At 45.5% G+C, this 18,298-nt stretch overlaps 1 protein-coding gene across 1 annotated transcript in view; it reads left to right on the top strand.

Annotated features, from left to right (window-relative positions):
• Window positions 1-2,617: 2,617 nt before the first annotated feature.
• LOC146176696 (uncharacterized) overlaps window positions 2,618-18,298 on the top strand; it is a 28,207-nt gene continuing 12,526 nt past the window's right edge. Inside the window, exons 1-4 of the mRNA XM_084581360.1 lie at window positions 2,618-2,716; window positions 6,765-6,862; window positions 14,935-15,148; window positions 17,820-17,996. Coding sequence (XP_084437486.1) covers window positions 2,618-2,716; window positions 6,765-6,862; window positions 14,935-15,148; window positions 17,820-17,996 — 588 coding nt within the window. The remainder of the gene's footprint in view (window positions 2,717-6,764; window positions 6,863-14,934; window positions 15,149-17,819; window positions 17,997-18,298) is intronic.

Here is an 18,298-nt window from a genome sequence, read left to right as displayed (position 1 = left end):
GCTAGCTGCTCTATCTGAATGTGAAATTCGGGAACGCTTTTACTCGTTGCCATCTTAATCATGTACGGAAAATCATGGCATCAATCTAGCCGCCACTTTGAGCGGCGCAACTAGAGAGAAGACAGCCATAGGACAGGTTCAATGGCTACAGTGAACTAACGGAGTCGTTTGGTTATCTCTGAAACTTTTGTGCAATAGGCTCAGACGTGCCTTTCAATCAAAAAATGTCTTCTCTACGTTTTGCCCGTTTTGATCTTCATTTTTTCTTGACACATCCGTTTTTCGGCCAATATTACACAAAATAACGTGAGAAACAAGCTTCGGTTACCGAGCGGGCTACTGATGATAGCGCGTACACCTAATAATTCACCTTGAAGCAATACAATCTTGGAGTTCGGCATCAGACATGCCAAGGATGGGATTGCAGAGCTTTGTCAAGACGGGAAATCCGGGAAAATGTGGTTTAGTTGTTGGCCTGGCTACTGCTGTCCGAGACGAAAAAGTGTATTATCTTGTAGTAACGCATCTTTTCGGGACGCAAATGTCTAAATATTAATTTTTGCTAATTTCAATACGAGATGAGTACCAAATATCTACTGAAGTTGAATTTGATGAATACATTTTACGCGGTCTATAAACGCTCATAGTAGAAAGTACTTTGATAATGAATTTCGTCAGCAGAGAGTAAAAGGCATGTTGTATATGAAAATCTACACATAGAGCAAACCATCGTGGCTTCGGTCATTATATGTAGCCACCGTATCATAGTCCAACCATGCTTTCCGCGGCTGAACCCACTTTCTCAGCTTAGTTGGAACATTTCCAGCCCACACAGGACTGGGACAAAGGAGAGAACACCGCAAGCGCTGACTCGCAACTAAGCGTTTATTCGCAAACGCAATTCTTTGTCCCTGTCCTGTGTGCGCTGGAAATTTTCCAACATGCTGTACCAACTTGCTGGAGTGTCAGTTTTTCTGAGCTTAGCTTTACACAAGTTAAATACGAAATCACATCATTACGCCAATCCTGCGAAGAAAGCAGTTTTAATTCGTGCAGACGATGACGCTACAATTTCTTTGAGGAATTTTATTAGCCGTTCACATGCAAAAGGGCATGCGCTCAGTAATGCCCTCGAACCCTCGAACCTGTATTGTTCAAAAACTTAACAGGTGGCCTCCGGAACAAAACAGATCGTTGGAGGAGGAGAAGGAGGAGGAAACAACTTTATTCAACGCACTATTAAGCGTCGAGAATGTCCTGGGCCAGTGTCACCAAGGCCAACTGGTCCTTCAGCCGGTCAGAGGCGAACCAAGCCCGCCAGGTTGGGAGAGGAGGGTGTGGAAAGTGAGGTGACTGTATAGCAACAGGGCAGGAAAACATGCAGTGTTCTAAGTTTGCATAATGTTCAGAAAAATGTGGGCATGTGGGGGACTTAGATCTCTTTTAAGCGCGCTAAGGCGAAAGCCTTTCCTGCGACATTTTGGCCTGATTTGCATGCTTTTGTATATATTTGATTCTTTTTTTCTCGTTCTATTCTCTTTTTCTATCTTTAAGGATTTTGCACAATATTTGCTCATTCTGCGCAATTTTGACATATCCATGCTATATGGATGTCCTTAACTATTTTGACACCAAATTTAAGACTTTTTAGGCTGTAACTAATTAACTGATTACTCCACATAAACGAACATTCATCACACATTCTTCGCCCTTTGCCTTATACAACCATTTGTTTACTCATCAATATTATTTTTTGACAATGACTATGTGACGCGCTCCGCGGCCGCCCAAATGCTCTCCATGCACACTCATCATCACCAGCTTGACTATGCCTACTGCAGAGCGAAGGCCTCTGCCATTTTCTTCTAATTAACCCGGTCCTGTGCTAGGTGCATCCACTTGACCCCTGCAAATTTCTTGATCTCATCCACCCACCTAATTTTCTGCCGGTCCCTGCTACACTTACCTTCGATTGGAATTCAATTGATTACGCTTAGAGACCATTAGGTATCCTCTCTTCGAGCTACATGTCCTGCCCATGTCCATATCGTCTTCTTAATTTCCGCTAGAATGTCAGTAACTTGAGTTACTTCTCTGACCCACTCTGCCCGCTTCCACACTCATGATCCTATAAAGGCCTTCGCCTTATTACGAATAACTGCTCTTCATGGAAAATATATTTTCCAACGGCACTGTTTACGAGAACAGATGGCAGTAGGGATCAATAATTACTCTCTGAATATGTTCGTCCTATAGACATACATAACCAGCACTGCTAAAGCACGAGGTGCGCAAGGATGACCATGCAGCCCTAACTTGAAAAATAAGCATTTTGGCAATCTCTTTTTAAAGCTTCAAACAACAACCCTCGAGTCACCCCTAATCAAAGAGCCGAGCCCGATTTCAAACGTAGGGTTTGATCAAAATAAAACATTTAGGCTGGAGCTACAAGGTACATTTAGCCCTGGCTAGCAGCGGTCATTTCAATATTGATTTATATTTGACCGCTATCACTAAAATCAATTCCTATTCATTCTATATTCACAGAACAGACCGAGTCGCCGCCGTCAGCCGCTGTTATCGCCATCCCAAGTCCCAAGGTTCAAGGCCGCTAAAAATGTCGTCGCTTCCGGGAATTCCGAAAGGACTGACTGCCACTCAGCGTAGTGTTATGGTCCAAGCACGCAGCGACTTTGGGATTCACTTCATATTCAGTGTAAGTACACGCTGTTGTGTTGGAGGCTGCACGTTATTTGGCGCATTTTCCTTTACGCATATAAATAAAAGGACGAACCATCGACGCAATGTGTCTCCATTTCCCAGTCTAGGCGAGCAATGACTACCGCGATCACTTTATATACGGGCATCCCGGACGTCATGGGATTAGAAGAAATTTGATTAATAACGTATTCTGTTTAAAAAGTAGCATTATTGGGGACTTGGTTCAAGTTAAGTTTTCCTGGGATAAGGGTAAGGAGGAAGACTCATTGTTATTGATAAGATGAATCATGCATCACAAGAAAGGGGACTCTAAGGACCTTAAAAATTACAGACCAATCAGCTTACTGTCTGTTACGTATAAGGTATTTACTAAGGTAATCGCTAATAGAATCAGGACAACCTTAGACTGCAATCAAGCAAAGGATCAAGCAGGGTTTCGGAAACGGTACTCTACTATCGATCATATCCATACCATCAATCAGGTGATAGAAAAATGCTCGGAATATAACCAGCCCTTATACATAGCATTCATTGATTACGAAAAAGCATTTGACTCAGTTGAAACCTGGGCGGTGATGCAGGCATTGCGAAATCAGGGGGTAGAGGAGCCGTACGTGAAAGTGCTGGAAGATGTGGCTGCACAGCAACCATAGTTCTGCATAAAGAAAGTAACAAAATTCCAATAAAGAAAGGTGTTAGGCAAGGAGACACAATCTCCCCAGTACTATTCACAGCTTGTTTAGAGGAAGTATTCAGAGACTTGGAATGGGAGCAGTTAGGGATAAGGGTAAATGGAGAATACCTCAGTAATCTGCGATTTGCTGATGACATTGCCTTGCTAAGCAACTCGGGGGATGAACTGCAAATAATGATTGACGACCTAGACAGGAAAAGTAGAAAGGTAGGCTTGAAAATCAATATACAGAAGACAAAGGTAATGTTCAACAGCCTCGGGAAGGAACAGCAGTTTACATTAGGTAGCGAAATACTGGAAGTAGTAGGTGAATATGTCTACTTAGGACAGGTAGTAACCGCAGATCCGGACCACGAAAAGGAAATAACAAGAAGAATAAGATTGTGATGGAGCGCATTTGGCAAGCACTCGCAGATTATGACTAGCAGCTTACCGGTATCGCTCAAGAGGAAAGTATACAACAGTTGCATCTTGCCTGTACTCACCTATGGGGCTGAAACGTGGAGGCTAACCAAGAAAGTTCTACTTAAGTTGAGGACAACCCAGAGGGCTATGGAACGAAAAATGGTAGGGGTAACATTAAGAGATAGAAAGCGTGCAGAGTGGGTCAGAGAAATAACTCAAGTTACCGACATTCTAGTAGAAATTAAGAAGAAGAAATGGACATGGGCAGGACATGTAGTGCGAAGACAAGATAACCGATGGTCGCTGAGGGTAACAAACTGGATTCCAAGGGAAGGAAAGCGTAGCAGGGGGCGGCAGAAAGTTAGGTGGGCGGATGAGATTAAGAAGTTCGCAGGGGTCAAGTGGATGCAGCTAGCACAGAACCGGGTTAAGTGGAGAAATATGGTAGAGGCCTTCGCCCTGCAGTGGGTATAATCAGGCTGATGATGATGATGAATCATGCATCCACTGACAATGGGTCACGTGACAATGCTATGTGAAGGCTGCCACATATAGATATCCCAATAATAACGAGGCTGGCAATGAGTCAATTGACCTTGCAATGTGGAGATGTCTTGCAGGTAAAACGGCCACGGACAATAACGGAGGCCTGAACCGCGGAACGAACTTTATTTCGGCATTTTGGTTTTATATTTTGCTCAAATATCTGGATATCTAAAACTTTAATACAATAACTGCGCCTAAATGTGATAACCTACACCCCTCCCCCCCCCCCCCCCATACTGCGTTTGACACTACATAAATGTATCAGGGCGACGCGGCTATAGGCTTCCAAAGCACCGTCGAGCGGCGCTGCTGCTCCTAACAGAGAGCGCCATCTCTGACAGAAAAATAGAAACTGCGGATAAACACGGCGGCACCACCTAGGCATCCCGTGCAAGTTTTCTCCTTTCACTTATACCATATTTGTTCCACAGGCGCCATCTAGGAGTAAGGACGTTACACTCAAACGCGGTGTCTATGCCGTGCGCTGGAGCGTCTAGATGGACGCCCACTAACTGAAATTAAGATCCTAGGTCCTTGGCCATGGCGATCGTGTGCGGTGAAGGCCTCCCAGGCACTTCTACGCTTTATGATAAGCACAGGACTGATCGAAAGGCTATGTATTTTTATGTTACGCGATATGACTGTGACGTGATATGATGTGACTGTACTGTCTTCACCCATCCCTCTCTGACCCACAACTTTTATACCCACCTATCCCTCTCCCCCAGTGCAGGGTAGAAAACCAGTTCCTTTACCGGTTAACCTCCCTGCCTTTCCTCCTCATCTTCCTCTTCCTCCCACTCGGCAGCGGCGCCGCTCCATCTGCGGCGCACCATGGATACCGGCCGCGGCCACGCGACGGCTTGAACTCGGAGCCCATCTGTAGCTGCTCTAAAGGTCACCGTGGCTACCAGCCGTGGCTACGCGAAGGGTCTGAGACCTAGAATAGTATTGCTTACGCAGTAATAAAGCGAGGAGAGGGTGGTAAATGACGGACGGCGGGCTGGAAGGCCTGAGAGGGTATAAGGCCTGCAGCATTGGAATTGGTAGCCGGGCGGAGGGTCTGACGCACAGGATCATGCCACCCGATGACATGATTAGGCTTTTCATAATCAGCGGTCGATCTTCCCAGTAAGATGCTCGGGCTGCACAAAGAAAATATTTACTGCCTAAACAAGCTAATGGATATGGATTGGCTCGAGATATTTCACATCGCCCGTTATAAAAGCTATTCCATCCCTTCTGCGTACACTTGGAAAATATTACTTCAATTTCTGTCGGCTCCTTTTATGCTCACAACGTGGCTTAATACTGCTTAAAGGGTCTGAATTGTATTCCTTTGTATTGACATATATAGTAAATACTCATTGCATGAACAGAACGTTACGTCGCCCTGATAAAAATAAGGAAATGCAAGTATGTAACATTGGAAGCGACATTACCGCTTATGGGGAACGCGGACTAGCCCATCTTAGGACATGCTTCCAGCGCTCATATCGCATGCCTTGTTAAAACGGGGCCAAACTGGTTTCGTGCTGGTGACACATCGCATGGCGTTGCGATTTTAGTGGAGAAGAGGTGGCCAGCGGGATCGCGCAATCCATCTGTCATGTCCGTCAACTGCAGACAGCTATGTCTGCACTATCAACAGAACCCCGTCTGCAAGCAAGACTCCGCGGGGCAGGTCTCGCGAATGCTTAGACTCCGAAGAGGCACAGTGACGACGTAGACGACCACATAAATGCAAGAAGGCTAGAAAAGCGGTCTTTTAAATCAAAACGCCGCAGTTGACATGCTTATTCAACACGTAGCAGAAGAAATACTGCAAAATATGCGACCAGGACGAGAATACCTGCAACATGAGGCGGAAGCAATGCGACAAAAGCGAGGTGAAGAAGATGATTACGCAAAAAACATTATTACTTGTCAAATCCGTTTGCAGACACATTGCGACCACAAGTAGCGATGATTCGCATTCCCAGGCCTAGGTGGCCCTAAATGTCGCTATCAAATTTTTACAGGAGAAATTAAGGAACTAGTACAAAGGCCAGTAGCAAACGCAATGTAGCGAACAAGGATCCGCAAAAACACGTTTGCTTGTACGGAAGTTCATGCACCCGCGGCTAGGGTCAAAGTGCTGCTCTAAAGCGAGTTTTTCAGAGTATTTCCTAAGGCGCCGTTCTGTCAGTGATTGCATGTTTTGATGAAAGGGCGACTACCGTAACTCTGAACGTTTAGCAGCGCTCAGCAGTGTGCCGCAGTATTCGCATAATTGCAGTTGCTTGTTGTTTATGCCTTTTCCGCGATAATTCGGGGACGTTTTTCGTAATGGCATTAAAAAAATTTTTGTTTACTCTAGGAATCATCATCTGATCGTTGCTTATCCCTATGCTTACAGAATCCATTGGACGTGTTGAGCAAAGGCCTCAGCATCGACTTTCCGAAAAAATGCTTGAGAAATACTAAGGTCACAGTCCTCTTGAAAATTCTAAAAAAGTAAGTCCGACTATAAAAGTGGGTGGTGTGCAGCTCAGTGCCCATCTTCCTTTTTGTTCGGTGCACTTTTTTTATATACCTTTTTCCTGGCATCATTGTGCCTGGCAGTTTCTCAAAACAAAAATCGCCCATACTGGAACTATCGTTTTACATTGTGAGATTCAGCGCCAGATTTTTGCAGTCGTGAAGATAATATTAATTTATTGTTGTTGCATGTCTACGTCTTTGTGACTGCACTGAACAGTGCAGGCCACCTCCCCCGCAGAAACGAAGAGGCGGGGAAACGGATCCGCTGGCGGCAATAGAGCGTAGACTAGACGCCAAATACGGGGCGAGACTCGAGCGGCTTGAGACAGGCATGACCAATATCATAGGCGCCCTAAACCGAATTCAGGAACAATCTAAACAAACAAACGCGGCTCTTGCTGCTATGGCAGAAAGGCAAACAGTGAGAGAAGAGATACTTGACCAATTCCAACATGGGCAAAACGCAACCAAAGATTAATTCGACGGTATGGCAGTGGAACTGCCGAGGATTCCCGCGCAAGCGAGCGTTAGTGCAACAACATCTCGAGCAAATAGTTGAAAAACCTCTAGCCGTAGCCCTGCAGGAAACTGGCAAAGGAGTAATTAAATTATCAGGATATCAAGCGTTTGCTAGTGGCCGGGGAGAAAAATCCCGGGTCACTACATTCGTCAAAAGGAACGTAGCGGTGATCGAACATGAAATTAGTTCTCGCGACATTGAGGCGGTTTTCGTTGAAATCATCACGGGCAGGAAGAAGGAACCCAGTATTTTCGTCCTAAACATATATAGCTCTCCTCAGCAGCGCAAAGTTAGGTTCAAGACATTATTTCGCAAAGCAATGAAGGCAGCCGGAGCTAACCCCCTGCTAATTGTAGGAGACTTCAACGCCTGCCACCAAGAGTGGGGATATAATAGGCAAGATCCGAAGGGCAGGCAGTTATGGGAAGATTTTCACGAATTAAACCTCACCCTGCAGACAGACTCTGGCTGCCCGACGAGGGTGGGAAACAGCGTGAGCAAAGACACAACCCCAGACTTAACATTTACCAAAAACATAGAGGAGCTTAGGTGGAACAACACAGAGCTCAACTTTGGAAGCGATCATTACGTCCTCGAAATAACGCTTAAACGGGGAGTCAAAGTAAGACGAGAAAAGATCATCAGCGCAATCGAATGGGAGAAATTCAGACAAATTAGAGAATCTGCCAACATGGACCAAAATATTGAAAATATCGACGATTGGGCAGAAACCCTCATGCACCACGTTAAATCCGCTACCATTACCCTAGAGGGGGACGATGCACCGAAAACAGTCGACAGGAAACTCCTACGCATGTGGGAAGCAAAAAAAGGTATGGAAAGACGCCTCCGGTGTCAGAGATGGAACCGAAACCTAAGGCGAAAAATAGCCAGGCACAATAAGGAAATTGAGGATTATGCAATTAAACTCTGCGAGCAAAACTGGTGTAACAGGTGCGATGAAATGGAGGGCAACATGAGCCTTTCAAAGACGTGGAGCCTGCTACGATATCTTCTTAATCCCGACAGTTCGAAAACACAGTCAAACACAACAATAGCAAAGGCAAGACACGCGTTCGAGGGGACTGACGCGGAACTAATAACTAAACTCGTAGACACATATGTCGGCGATACAACATCCCTCCCTCTTAGGCAATACGCGGGCCCACCGAACGAGGCCCTCGACGCGCCCATCTCAGAAGCGGAAGTTAGAGCCGAAATCCTTAGCTTAAAGACGCGATCAGCTCCCGGCCCCGATGGAATAACAAATAAAATGCTACGAAACCTAGACGACGCTTCCATAACGGCACTCACCAACTACATGCAAGAAGTATGGAGTAGCGGTCGTCTTCCCCAGCAGTGGAAAACTGCAAACGTTGTGCTAATTCCAAAACCTGGCAAGCCCCCGAAATTGGAAAACCTCAGACCTATTTCTCTAACCTCATGCATTGGAAAGCTTATGGAACGCGTAATCCAAACAAGGCTAACTAATTTCATGGAGAAAAACGACCTGTGGCCGCATGAGATGGTCGGGTTCCGACCGGGCCTGTGCACACAGGATGTAATGCTCCGATTACAACATGACATAATTGACTCGAAATCCAGAGACGCGAAGGTAATTCTAGCACTAGATCTAACAAAAGCATTTGACAACGTAAAACACCAGGCAATTCTCGCGGGACTACAGGAATTAGGAGTCGGCGAGAGGACATATAATTACGTAATGGATTTCCTGACAAACAGGACGTTGAAACTAAAGTTTCAGGACCTTGAATCCCCCACTGTCCACCTGGGAAGTAAAGGAATTCCGCAAGGCTCAGTGCTCTCCCCCTTCCTTTTTAACGTGGTGATGAGAGGCCTTCCTGCCGCTCTTAAAGTCATAAAAGACCTGAAGTTCAGCATTTACGCGGACGACGTTAATCTCTGGATGAACAACGGCAGCGATGGCAGCATAGAGGAACGCCTACAGGCGGCGGCGGACACCATTGTGTCCTACGCGGCCGAAAGGGGTCTTTCGTGCTCTCCGCAAAAATCCGAACTTTTCATATATAATCCAAAATCAATGAGGTGCAAGGGCGACTTTAACGTAGAAATAAAGGTCGACGGCAAAACCGTACCAAGAGTCGAGCAAATCAGAATCCTCGGACTTTTTATTCAAGAGGACGGGTATAATGACGGAACGATAAAAAAACTCACTACCTACGCGACGCAGGTAACAGGAATATTTAGGAGGATTGCATTCAAAGGCAGAGGCCTCAAAGAGAGAAGCCTCTTGAGACTGATGCAGGCGTACATAATAAGTCGAATATGCTATGCCACACCGTTCCTCAACATCAGGACCAATGAAAAAGAAAAGATAGACGCACTCATCAGGCGTTGCGTCAAGAGGGCGCTGGGTCTACCCATCTCCTCTTCTACGGAACGCCTGATAGAAATGGGAGTGCATAATAGCTGGAGGGAACTTGCTGAAGCGGTAAGAATCGCCCAACATGAAAGATTAAGTAGGTCGAGCACGGGTCGAACCATCTTAGAAGGGGTGGGTCGAAAAATAGATAGGGGCACAGCCGACAAGGTTTTCCTACCACCACAATGTCGCGAGAACATCATTGTCCGTCCTCTCCCCCGCAACATGCACCCAGAATACCACAAGGAGAGACGGGAGAAGAGAGCAGAAGCACTGGTTAAAAGTGCAAAAGAATTCAGAGTAAAAGAAGTTGCCTACGTAGACGCTGCAAGCGGCCTATCAGGGGCGGCAGTCGCCGCGGTAGTCGATGGTAGCGGCGCACCAGTCGTCTCCGCCACCATCCGAAGTAGAAACATAGACACGGCTGAAGAGGTCGCAATAGCGCTCGCTTGCGTCGGAACGAAGGCTAGATTGATCTTTAGCGACAGTAAAACTGCTCTCTGGAATATCGGAAAAGGCAGGGTCTCACAAGAAGCCGCCCGAATTCTAAAAGCTGCAACTAAAATTGATCGCAAAATCACCCTAATTTGGGTCCCAGCACACACGTCCGTCCCCGGCAACGAGGCGGCCCATGATTTAGCCCGAGATCTCTACTTCCGGGCAAACGCGGAGCCGCCCGACTGCCAGGCGATGGACGAACGTTTGCAAACCTATAAAGAAATAATCGAAAATTATAGATTAGGAAGACGTCTGATGCCGCCACCGGATCCTAGCTTAAATAATAAAGAGGCCATAGCCTGGCGGCGATTACAAGCCGGAAATTTCCCGAACCCTGTCTGGTTGTTTCACATCCAGATAGAGGAGAGAAAAAACGATAAATGTAAAGCCTGCGAAGCGAGGGGGACCCTCGACCATATAATTTGGGAATGCCCTAAGTCTCCGGGCGCTAGGGACAACATTAAAAGTAGAGAAGCCTGGGTAACCCTGCTGCGAAGCGACGTCCCCGCTGACCAGCAGAAAGCCGTCCGCCTGGCGGCTGAGGCCGCGAATAACCAATGTATATTCGCGAGTCCTTAGTCGCGGAGGTTCCAGCCCCCGTTCCTCAGGCCTGCGTGCCAGGAGCGGGGAGTAGGGGGCCTCCTAAATCGGTGGAAATTAAAGTTTTAATCAATCAATCAATCAATTGTTAGCGTAACTTCATTTCGTGCCGAATAATCCACGCGGCGCAGCACTACGCGAACGCTGTAGCACCGGTGAAATAATCGCGATTGCTCTTGGAACGATGGAGCCTTCACAGGATGTGTGACAGAGGTATGAGTGAGAGGCTGTTCCTGGCACTGATGGGGCCGGGACAGGTGGGTCCCCGCCGCTTGCAGGGGGGACCCACCTGTCCCACCACCACAACATCAACAACATAGAGTGCCCCGCCGGGGTGGTGCAGTGGTAAGACGCCCGACTACTGTGCCGGAGTACCCGGGTTCGAACCCGACCTCGGCGGCTGCGTTTCGATGGAGGAGAAACGAAGAGGCGTCCGTGTGCTGTGCAATGTCAACGCACGTTAAAAATCCCCAAATGGTCGAAATTACTCCGCAGCCCTCCACTACGGCTCCTCTTTCTCTCTTTCCACTCCCCCCCCCCTAACGGCGCGGTTGAGGTGTCCACAGCAAACAAGTCAGACAGTTACCGCGCCTCTTCCTTACTATAAAGCAATCAGTCGTACAACATAGAAGCGCGTGTACCAGCCCCGCAGAAACCGCGCCTCGCCGTCCGTTTCGAACTGTCCAGACACATGCTTTCAGATGACGAGGGGCACCCTCTGCAAAGCTAGGTACATTGTGCGGGCGGGAGTTGGCACGCCTGATATTCGAACTGTGTTGAAAACGTCGCCAACTCGCCAATAGTGCCCCAAGATGTGATCGCACAGAACTACGTTTGCTGCATTAAGTAAAAAATAGATTGATTATATTGTAGCACATGTGCTTCCAATAATGGACGAATTAATTTTAGGCATACATTGATATCTAAAAGAGGCACACAGCTTTTTGGCTCATTGGTTACATTCTATATTGTTCAGAATGCTTTTCAGTGAGTATTTTCTTGCTTCGAGTGCTCATACATGTGAGGAACGTAGAAAAGATGGTAAGATGTCAAAATAAAGCTACAATGGCTCGAGCCTGCTGGGTTAGGGAACGAATAACCGTTTTAATGATGCATAAAAAACGAGAACAGTCTCGGCCTGGTTGCTCAGTAGTTACGGCGTTTGACAGCTGAATTAAAGTACACGGTATCAACTCGCGGCCACGGCAGCCGCTTTTCAATGGAGGCCAAAACCAAGGCGCCCGTGAGCTGTTCGTTGCCAGAGCACGTTAAAGGCTCAGGTGCTCTCCATTACGTCGTCCCTCACAGCTTGGCCTGCTTTCAGATGTTACATTCTTTGAACAAAGTCAAAGCTCAAAGCAGCAATCAAGAAAAAATAAAATGGTGTGGGCATTTAATGGGCGGAATACATATGAATTGCAATAAAAGAAAGCCAAATCAAGATAGCCAGGGGTGGTAGGGAGGAATTCAGGGCCACGAAGGCAGTACGCGTTAGCCGCGCGCTGGCCCTGACTGAAATTCAACGCGATAGTCTTGATAAAGAAAGTGACTTTTAGTTTGCCAGGCCCGTTTGGCTTCAATTGTGACGTTTTTTGTGTGCACGTTTCATGAAAAATACGCCTGTGTGGAGATGTATAGTTTAAAACCAGACCATGCAAAACATTTGAGCCTGTATGTTTCCAGAGTACTGTCTGGTTGCACGTAGAAATAGAAAGAGAGGAGAGGTCATTGAAATGGCACGGCTTGAGAAAACAAGGAGGAAGAAGACGCACCATTCTTGAGGCCGTTTTGCAGGATGTTCGGAAAATTCCTTGTAGCTTGCAAGTTCACGTCAGCGCAACAGAGACAACACAACCGGCAATAAAGACAGGTCAGGGAGTTACTTGCTAGTGATTTATTCAGAACAACAAGGACGACTTATACACTAAGAGATGGTCATATCCATAGCACTTGCACGGAAAAGAATTCATAGAAGAGAGGCAAAGCATCTCCTCTTCTAAGACATCAAGACGTGCCATCTCTTTGTTAAAAATTGGCACGGATGGCGTATTAGTACAATCACGCCCACACTACTTGATGCAATAAACCTCAACCTACTCTCGCACAAGCGTGTCAGAGCTTCTACACAACACGCAACACAAGTAACTGCCACCAATGGGATAATGACTGGTTCCGATTTAGTCACAGCTATGAATGAGCTAGTTGCTAACGTTGGCAACGCAGCTTCCAGTAAGTCAATCTGATGTACAACGTACTCAAATTTGATAGATTCATTACAAAACTGTTATTTTTTTTTTTCGCAACTGCAAGAGAAGTCACTTGAAACTTGAAAGATAACGCATCAGCAGGGCATGATGATAGCAAAGTATCTCCACTGAAATACGTATCGATGCTTATATGTGATGTCCTAACGTATATCAACCTAATGCTTCAAGCTGGCACGTTCCTCAATCATTTAAATATAGCTAGAGTATTCCCGGCACATAAGGGTAGAAATAAGAATTAAATTTCTAATTATCGTCCAATTTCTACATTGCCCGTTTTATTCAAACAGCTCGAGGGAGTAATTAATACTAGGCTCTAAATTCTTTCATTAATACAGTATTGTAACCAGCTTTCAGTATGAGTTTGTGAAGTGAAGGTGCACTGAAGCATTGTTAATCATAAAAGAAAAAATGATAACATTTAACGTCGGAAATATGCCCTTGGTTTATTCCTGGATATTCGGAAAGCGTTTGATTGTGTGCAACATATTTTATTAAGTTAATTGGCTGATTACGGAGTTCTTCGTGTGACTGTAGATTTATTAAGAAGTTATTTGCGTAACAAGGTACAGTTTGTACGAGGTAATAACTGCTGCTCAACTAATATGTTTATACGGCAAGGTGTCCCCCAAGGGCCAATTTTGGGACTATTGTTATATATTGCATATACTAATTATATCACAAATACTTTTAACACACCTGATTTGATCATATACGCTGATGATACAAGTATTTTTTGACTGACCGTTCCTTGTCTAAACTAGAAACAGCGGTCAATGACTACTTAAACAATTCAGTGATTTGGTTGACAAAAAAAAACTCAGTTTGAATCTTAATAAAACTACCGCATAACATTTAGGCCATTCAATACCACTCTTCAATGTAGTATAGTAAATAAATATAACAGCAGCGTTAGAAAGCAAGTTACGAATCACAAGTTTCTATGAATTTGGTTCAAATAATATCTTACATAAAATACGCACATTTTAAATTTAGTAAAATACTTGAGCAGAATTGCAGGACGTCTTTACAAAATTACTAATTCGATACCAGTTTGGGTAAAGATTGCCCTTTATTACTGCGAACTAACATACTGTATTCTCATATGGGGAACCACAACTTCTGTAAATATTAGCAAGTTCTGCAGTTGCTAATAAGCCCATACAGCTATTGAAGATTATTACTGCATACCGCGAGATTTGCATACAGAACCTTTCCTTAAGAAATGTGCCATTTTAAATGCTCATCACATTTACTACTTTCGTCTTCTGCAGTGCATTCACCATCATAGGCTGTATGCTACTCTATCTGATAGACCTACACTAATTTATGATCTGGGAGCATGAAGACAACTTGTACCTATTACTGGGACCAACTATGGAAAACAGCAATTAGCTTTTTAGATTCCATCTCTTATCAACAACACAACACCAAATGTGGAATTTTTATTGCCGCCTAGGGTGTTTAAAGAGGACGTAAAACAATATTTAAATGAATATCCTGTCTACTTTCATGGATCGTAGTCGCTGTATTTGTTTTTCTCATATGCAGCCTTCTATTGTGCAAAAATTGTCTCCTATGAAATATATGTTATTCAGTGTGTGGTCTGATGATTTGAATCTACAAATGAATACTGCGTGTATTGATTTTGTACCTTTCATATATTTTATGTAAGTGTCGCATTATGCTTTTATATGTTATATACTCATAAACACTAAAACATATAACTCTAAGACTGCTCTAATGCGGGTGCCTGCAGCAGTTACATGGACCTGTGGTACCAGACGCTGGAAGACAGCAATAAATACCTTTATGTACGGCGTGATCCGGAGGACAAGAAGCTATACGTGGGGACCAAGTGGCTGCGGTATAACAACCACCATCGCTACCACATAAGCCTCAAGAGCACTACCATCGCTGACGACAAATTTCACGTCATCCAAATTGAGTGGAAGACTGACGGCAACATGGAGGTAGGCCGGCTGCTTACTAATGGTTCAGAAGGGGGAGGGGGGGGGGTGATATGTTGCACGAAGATCTCTTCATTAGCGCTAAATGACGTTAATTTTACAGAATAGGTGTCGAAGCCGCGCTTATCGCCAAGAGTCTAATCTTGTTTTCGTGGTTCACATCATTCATTGCCACAACGTGTGCAGGGGGTATGCCATCAACACAAATCGGCTGCAAGTCCGGCATTGTTATAGATCAGTTTTAACTGTGTCACCAACCCGGCCTTTAGGGTCAACAAAGGCGGGTGATCTTTCTATAAGGTTTGAGGACACAGTTAAAAGTTCGGCCGGTCAACCCGTGAAGTATTTGTGTCAGTATGTATTTGAGGAATAAGTTAAAGAGGGTCAATTTTATTTTTTTACAAACAGTTTGTTATTTATAGCTAGTAGTTCAAATTGCACTACATAATACTTGAACCGAAAAAGAAACGCCAGGGCACGTTAGTGATAAAAGACGACTCGTTAAATGACAAGATGAAAACAACCCGACAGTGAACAAAACACTGTGATAAAAGAAGACTATAAAGACAACAAAGCAAGTATTCCAAATAGTGTAAATAGGGGCAAGAGTTACACAGAAAGCAAAGCATAAAATACTAAGTCAGGTCAAGGTTTAAACAAAGGCGAAAACAATATTCAATTAACCGACAGTCTGTGGCAAAAAGGAATTCTCACGGCTTTCTTGTTAGATGAGATGTCAAAGTCGCAGTGTTGATTGGTAGCGGCGGCCGTACAGATGAGGAAAACGATGAGTTTATCGAGTACTCGGTGAAAAACAAGACACTTTCCCAGAGTGAGCCGCCGCGAGAGAGGTCCGGGAGACTGAATCTTCCCAGAGCGCACTGCCGCGGTTGTTGTTTTTGTTGTTGTGGCTGTAGGAAGAAGCAAACGAAAACACATAGGCCTGCTACTGGCTCTTTAGCTGCGCCACCTCCGCTGCCTCGAGCGGGCAGAATAAAATAGAGAAGAAAGAAAAAGAAGAGGGAGAGAAAGACGCGCGGCGCAACAGCCATCGTCCACCCCATAAGCGGTCCACTGCCGCGGGCGTTGTTGTTGTTGTGGCTGTAGGAAGAAGGAAACGAAACTACACGGGCCTGCTACTGGCTCTGTAGCTGAGCCACCTCCACTACCTCGAGCGGGTAGAATAAAATATACAAGAAAGAAAACGAAGAGGGAGAGAAAGACGCACGGCGCAACAGCCATCGTCCACTCCATAAGCGGTCCACTGCCGCGGGCGTTGTTGTTGTTGTGGCTGTAGGAAGAAGGAAACGAAAATACACGGGTCTGCTACTGGCTATGTAGCTGAGCCACCTCCACTACCTCGAGCGGGCAGAATAAAATATACAAGAAAGAAAAAGAAGAGGGAGAGAAAGACGCGCGGCCCAACAGCCATCGTCCACCCCATAAGCGGTCCACTGCCGCGGGCGTTGTTGTTGTTGTGGCTGTAGGAAGAAGGAAAAGAAAATGCACGGGCCTGCTACTGGCTCTGTAGCTGAGCCACCTCTGCTGCCTCATGCAGACAGAAGAGAAAACAGAGAAAAAAAGAAAAGGAAGCGGGAAAGAAACACGCGCGCCGCAACAACAGCCGTAGTCCACCACTGAAGCGGTGGCGGGTGCGCAGTGACGGCGTACAACAGATAAAAATTCGATGGCAGGCTAGCCCCCGCCGCAAGCGGCGGTGACCTGCCTGCCCCAGCCCCAGCTGCTGCGGTCTGCCTTTTTATACTCTCGACTAGTTGCGCTGCGACCCGTCGTCAAGGGAGAACGCTTGCCGGTCGTGCAGGCGTCCCAAAAGAGGACCTGGAAATACACTGATTGCTACGGGGCGCTGTTGCGAGATAAAGAGCAGCTATCATAAACAAACTTGTCGATACTTAATCGATTTTATGGTCAGCCAGTTCAAGGTCATTTTGGGCCAGTTCGTGTCGTGCTGGGGACAGTGTTACTCATGCAATATTCTTTGCAACCACTATGACCGCAAATGTCTCAAAAACTGATCGAATATCAATTTCACTAATGACAGTGGTAGATTACAATCAATGAAGCCAGCGCACCAAACATTGGTTGTCTCTTCTTTAGAGTGTCGCAGCAGACAACAATCGACGTAAGGCAGGCAGGCCTCAATTATGCACTTAATTAAAACAACGTATATATCAGCTATGATATTAGAGTCTTTTCATGTCCCAGTTATCCTTACCCTTACCATTACAGTTTTCATTCAGCAGTTGAAACCAAAAGCAATACTGCACGAGAAAATACATTTAAATCTATTAGTGATGGTAGCCAAACAAGATGTGGTGATTTATCTGTTCTAATGTCTTGTACAATGTTTTTACTTTAATTATGGTGCGTAACATCCAAAAGTGACTCCGACCATGAAGGATGCTGTGGTGGAAGAATCTGAAAATTTCGGTTTCCGTCGGAGTTACATCATTACTGGGAAGAAAAAGAGGAACTAAACTCGGGTTCCTAGTGTGCTTGCACGGGTCAAATAACGGTTCCATTATGCAATTTCAAAGTACGATTAACATTTCAGGATAGCATACAACTAACATGCAGAGCATTGTTCTTTCCACACTTTGGTCGTTTATTCCAGTTGGATATCATGCACCTCTAAGTGGCACCACACGCGCAGGTGTACCTGAACGGCACCGGAATCCTCAACGAGAAATATTCAGGATCATACCTCAAGGACTGCGCTCGCCTCACGCACGGCCAAGAGATTGTGGGGGACACGGGAACAAAGATGAGAGGCTTCGCGGTTTACGAGGTGCACCACGCGTCACCGGACAAGACAGTCCTCATGGACAAGGTTCGTATGCATCTACGTCATGTTCTGGTGCTACGCGAAGTAATCTCAAGCTGTCCAGAACACAATCTGAACGATGCCACTGCAACACATGTCGCTGTTAGGAAATTTCAATACAAGGATATAAGCGGTAATGCTGAATGCTATTCATTCCTCAATACTGCAGAGAGCACCGCTGCCACTGTAAGAGACTTCACAGGAATAAATTCTTTGCTCCCGTTTCAAATATACAAACGGTCCTGAAATGGGGGAAAGTTAGGCTCCACTCCAAAGGTATAACGCAATAGCGTAGGCTACAACCAGAC

The sequence above is a fragment of the Amblyomma maculatum genome, chromosome 10 (genome assembly GCF_055883805.1).
Source record: "Amblyomma maculatum isolate TAMU_Amacu chromosome 10, ASM5588380v1, whole genome shotgun sequence".
Lineage (NCBI taxonomy): Eukaryota > Metazoa > Arthropoda > Arachnida > Ixodida > Ixodidae > Amblyomma > Amblyomma maculatum.
Note: the sequence above shows the minus strand (reverse complement) of the source record. Positions and strands in the feature narration are given on the sequence as shown.